General features: G+C 39.7%; 1 protein-coding gene across 1 annotated transcript; it reads right to left on the bottom strand.

The window, feature by feature from the left end:
• On the bottom strand, positions 2,522-4,893 carry LOC109832485. The gene is made up of 4 exons (XM_020399839.1): positions 4,415-4,893; positions 3,346-3,861; positions 3,035-3,263; positions 2,522-2,946 (listed from the first exon to the last, which is right to left on the bottom strand). Exons 2-4 carry the CDS (start codon positions 3,859-3,861, stop codon positions 2,522-2,524), a joined length of 1,170 nt encoding a protein of 389 aa, XP_020255428.1. The 5' UTR covers positions 4,415-4,893.

Genomic DNA, 5,138 nt, shown 5'->3' with positions numbered 1-5,138 from the left:
GAGCTACACAAGCTCTGAACAAAACAGAAACAAACCATGGGTCAAGAGCTACACAAGCTCTGAACAAAACATAAACAAACCCAGGGGTCAAGAGCTACACAAGCTCTGGACAAAACAGAAACAAACCCAGGGGTCAAGAGCTACACAAGCTCTGGACAAAACAGAAACAAACCCAGGGGTCAAGAGCTACACAAGCTCTGGACAAAACAGAAACAAACCCAGGGGTCAAGAGCTACACAAGCTCAGAAGAAAAAAGCAACAAACCCAACAGTAGCAGCAAAGGCAAGGAAAACCAGCAGCAGCAGCAAATGCTGCACAAAGCAACCAGCAGTAGCAACTGCTGCAGAAAGCTCAAAACAGGCACAAACTAGCAACCAGCAACAGTATGAGCTGCAGAAAGCTCAAAACATGAACAAACCAACCAGCAGCAGCAGCAAATGTTGCACAAAGCAACCAGCAGCAGCAGCAAATGCTGCACAAAGCAACCAGCAGCAGCAAATGCTGCAGAAAACTTAAAACATGCACAAACCAGCAACCAGCAGCAGCATGAGTTGCAGAAAGCTCAAAACATGAGCTCACCCAAACATTTCAAGCAGCAGCATGAGCTGCAGAAAGCTTACCTGATATCAAAATATAATCGGAAAATTCAAAGAAATCAATGATCATTCCACGACCTTACCTGCAACAAAGATTGCAAATATACCAATTCATCAATCCCACACCGACATAGATGTTCTTCAGAATGAAAATACAAATTGCAACATTAATAGTTTGCAATAAACACAACAATATCCAGAACGTAATATAATCGAAACCCAACAAACTAGCTATCCGGCCAACCTTGGTCGTTAACTAATTTTGTGATGTACCTCTGTTGACCTTCCTTGGATTTTATGAAAAACCTCCTAGCTTCACGTTCATTGTCATATAAATGGTCTAAAACCCTATCGAGGAACTCCTCGGAATATTCAGACCTATGTTCCTTCAACGCTGTGGCCAACTGCTCAGTCCAGTGTATAACGTGTTGATTTCTCATTGACTGAGACATGGACTCAACAAAGGCACATAGCATTTCCTCTTCACGATTAGATTTTCTGGTTTTTTTGTTAGATGATGAAGTCGTGTTGTCTTTACTCTTAGTCTTATATCTAGTGGGTTGTGGTTGGTTAACAGCACCAGAACGTGGTTGGTTGCAAGCATCAGACTGTGGTTCAGCTTCACTCTCCTCTAGAATCTCGCAATCATCATCGGGAATAGGTATGGACCTACTAGACCCAATGTTAGCGTACACGGGTCTAACAAAATCACCCTTGGCTTGATCATCACCCATGATAACTTGTAAATTTTTGAAGTGAGGAAGGGGTTTGTTTATGTATGCTTTGTACTTAGAATTGGATTTGTCCTGCAATAATAAATACTTATAAATCCAGAGAATCAAATGTATTAAATTGAATGTGACAAGATAGATGCTGAATTGTTATACCTGGGCCCAAGATTTCAAGGTTTCCTCATCCAATGTAATCATTTTACTTGTTTCATCCCACCCAGCACCACTTATATCAAGGCAAGCTTTCATGTCATTGAATTTGTTCCGCAAACATTTCAAGTGGTTAATGACATGCAGGTGAGTGAAATCGGTCCTGAATTGCATGTTGATTTTCATGGCAGCCATTTTATAAGCTTCAGCCTTGAAGTTCTTGTCTGGCTTCATGCCATCCAATGCTAAATCTGCAAGATAAGGAATAAGCACATCATCGTGCTCTGGAAGCCAAAACTTATTAGCCACGCCTCTTGAGTTCAACCTGGTACACGGAACTTTTTTTTTGTGTGCTAATCGTTTCCCTCTTTTCAATGGCGAAGTGTGCTCCGCCCCATCAACGTCATGAATATCCTTTCCAACTGAATCACCAGTGTTTGGTGAAAATTGATTAGGTCCACTACTTTGAGAACTGGCTGTGGGAAACATCAAACCTTGTGGACTGCCTAACATGCTCATGTATGACATTGGCGGCTGTGTCATCCCACCATAATTACCATCCCATGGTGGGAATGGTGAGAAAGTATGCTGAGGTGAGGTGAATGGCTGTGGTCGAACAGGCATGTAGTTCATGTTAATCCCTGATGTAGGACTTGGCATTGCATTCGAATGAGAAGGCACGCTTTGCTTATCTGCCGGATTGTTAGCCATACCTAATATATTTTGTAAGCATAGCCATATTAACAATAAAGAAATATAAAACAATATGGGATATGTATGCATTTATCAAGGAATATACGAAACGACGATATTTCTCAAACAACATAACAAAAGAGCAACCGATAAAAGTAGTAATGTTTTGGTACAAGCAAAAAAACAATAAACAATATCGATGCGAACAGTATTTTAAAATTCACCAAGTTATTACATAGCCATAGGACAAATACTACACTAAGTTAAACCGCTCTCCATTGTGTTACCACCATTGTACTTTGCACAATAATCCACCCACATCGCCCAAGCAATTTGATCTCGCATCTCCTTTCATTCATTTCTTACATCTTGATCCTCTCTTTGTGTCCTACTTTGAGTATAGTCCATCACATTTGATTCGTCCTCATTTGTCTCTTCCCCAGTATCTTCATCAATTTCAACATTTTCATTTAAAATATCATCATCCGGATCCTCCAAGGCAATAAAGTTGTGCAACACAGTACACGCTAGTACAATGTCCACTTGAGTGGGAAATGGATAATTCGGCTTCCCCGCAAGAATTTTAAACCGATTCTTCAGTATCCCAAATGTGCACTCAATTTTTGATCTTAAAGATGAATGCCTTAAATTGAACAACTCCTTCCTATTCTTTGGTGTCCTACCGGTGTGCTCTTTTAAATGATATCGGACACCGCGATACGGGGATATGAAACCTGGCATTGTGGTGTATCCAGCGTCACATAGGTAATATTTACCTACATTAATTAAACAGTATTTTAAAATCTCAAATATTGCCAAGTATTTAATATATTATTCATAATATGCACAAGTGAGAATGAATACCATCGTAAACTCGGAGACCGTAAGGCTGTGGCCTAGACAGGGCGTCTTGTAATACCCTATAATCATTTGCTGCCCCCTCCCAGCCAGCCAAGACATAAGTAAATAGTTTATTGGGGGTGCAGGCTGCTAAGATGTTTTGGGTGACCCCTTTTCGCCCTCTAAACCGTGCAACTAGGTCACTGGGTAACACCGCGTCGACGTGTGTGCCATCTATCAAACCAATGCAGTCCTATAAAAAATTATAAATTATACATAGTTAAATAAAAAAAAGTTTCTTTGGAAAATTATTAAGTTGTATGTATTTAATTTACCTTAAAGTACGGAAAATAATTTGAGTTGTTTGCAATCTCCTCGGGAACTTCTTTTGGGGCTTGCTTCATGTACCGATCACGTAATCCATTCATTGCAGACAAGACTTTATTGAAATACCTGCTCACTGTTTCCCCTGATCTTATGAACTCAGTTCTTATTATTCTATTTTTAGTTTTGTGCCCAATAATACTCAAGAACATAGCAAGTTGTTCTTCAACTTGAACGTGTCTCGTATCTTTTAATAAACCGTTTGCTTTCATTACTTCAACAAGTTTAAAAAATGCCCTCGGTCTCATTCTAATATAAGATTGGCAGCTATCTTGATAACCCTCCAATACACGTCTGAAATGAGCCTCTCTACAACTTATTTTCCTGACCCTTTCTTGCGGCGAACATTTTGGTATTCTCTTGCGCTTAGCACGCATTCTCAAAATACATGTTACCAAAGTGACCACGGCGCAGACAGCTGTATTAGCACACATCCTCTTCAATTCTTCCTCATCTTCCATATCCATCTACAACCGTTTTAATATTATCATACAGTTACAGCTTAAGATGGCTACTTATTTCTTGTAAAAATTAAGTAGATAATTGATACAAATATTTATTTCTTTTAAAGCAAGAAATCTAATTGCAATAATAAATTATTTTAACTAATGTTGCATTCCATCTCACACAATTCTAAACAAACAAGATAGACCCAAAACAAACAAACTATATGGTTAGATCACTAATAATTTACACGCACACAAAAAAATTAAATAAAGTTAAAAAAACAGCAATTTAAGTTCTTAAAATACTGATTTGAAACATATTATGAAATTAATCTCGCCCAAATCGGATATCCGCATGAAATTAATGTACCTAACAACCTAATTCTTGCAAATTTACAAAAAATCCACTACACAGAGACCCGCATGAATTATTTTGCTGTAATATTATGAAATTAATCGAACAAATCATTGAAATTGCTGTGTGTGCCTCTATTTCTCATATGCTTCAAAATTAAATTAAATTTTTCAAATCACTGGAAAAAATGGACAAAGTAAAAGGAGGAAATTTTTATACCTTACTGCAGAGGGGAAAATGCCGACGTTCAAGCTCGTGGAAATCAAGAAGATCCCAACCCAAGTTGAAGAAGATCCCAACCAGAAGGGATCACCAAGAATCGAAGGCAAGAAAACCAGCAACAATCTCGTGGAAATCAAGAGCTAGGGTTTCGAGAAAGAGGCCCGACCCCAAGTATCATCGTAGACGAAGAAGCGCGGGAGCAGAGGCGCGAGGAAGAGGGCGATTGAGGCGGGAGCGGCAGAGCGATTCCAGATCTAGGGATCGAAAGCGTGAAGCCAGGAATCGGAATCGACGAGGAAGCTCAAGTGTCAGAAATCTCGCCCAAATCGGAAGCAAATGCTCGGATTTGGGTTTCTACAAAAAAGGACAACTGTAGCTACTGTGTAGAAGATGTAATCCCAAAAAATTTTGCTGAACCAAACTCCAGAATAGGATTCACAAAGAATCCATAATTTACGAAAATGCCACTGTCAGAACCCAATTTACGAAAAGTTTGCCGACGCTTTTGTTCATCTGCGTCGCCAAATCCATTTGGAGGGAAATTTCCCCCCGTTTATTTTCGCGAAAAAAAGGATAAAAACCCCGTCTCTCTCATCTATCATCAGAAAACCGCTCTATCTCTCATCAGAAATCCCCAAATCCCCCGATCTCTCTCTCTCTCTCTCATCAGAAAACCACCCCCAAACCGGTGCCGTCGGAGTTCGCCGCTGCCTTCGGAGTT

Source organism: Asparagus officinalis, chromosome 3, assembly GCF_001876935.1.
Source record: "Asparagus officinalis chromosome 3, Aspof.V1, whole genome shotgun sequence".
Taxonomy (NCBI): Eukaryota; Viridiplantae; Streptophyta; class Magnoliopsida; order Asparagales; family Asparagaceae; genus Asparagus; species Asparagus officinalis.
This window is presented reverse-complemented; position numbering and strand designations above follow the sequence as displayed.

Bases quoted from the DNA above. Each gene is read 5' to 3' on its own strand.
- LOC109832485 (XM_020399839.1), bottom strand. From the start codon at position 3,861: ATGGATATGGAAGATGAGGAAGAATTGAAGAGGATGTGTGCTAATACA. The intron at 3,264-3,345 runs GTAAATTAAATA...AATTTTTTATAG, and splicing joins ATTATTTTCCGTACTTTAAG to GACTGCATTGGTTTGATAGA. The intron at 2,947-3,034 runs GTATTCATTCTC...TAATTAATGTAG, and splicing joins CGGTCTCCGAGTTTACGATG to GTAAATATTACCTATGTGAC.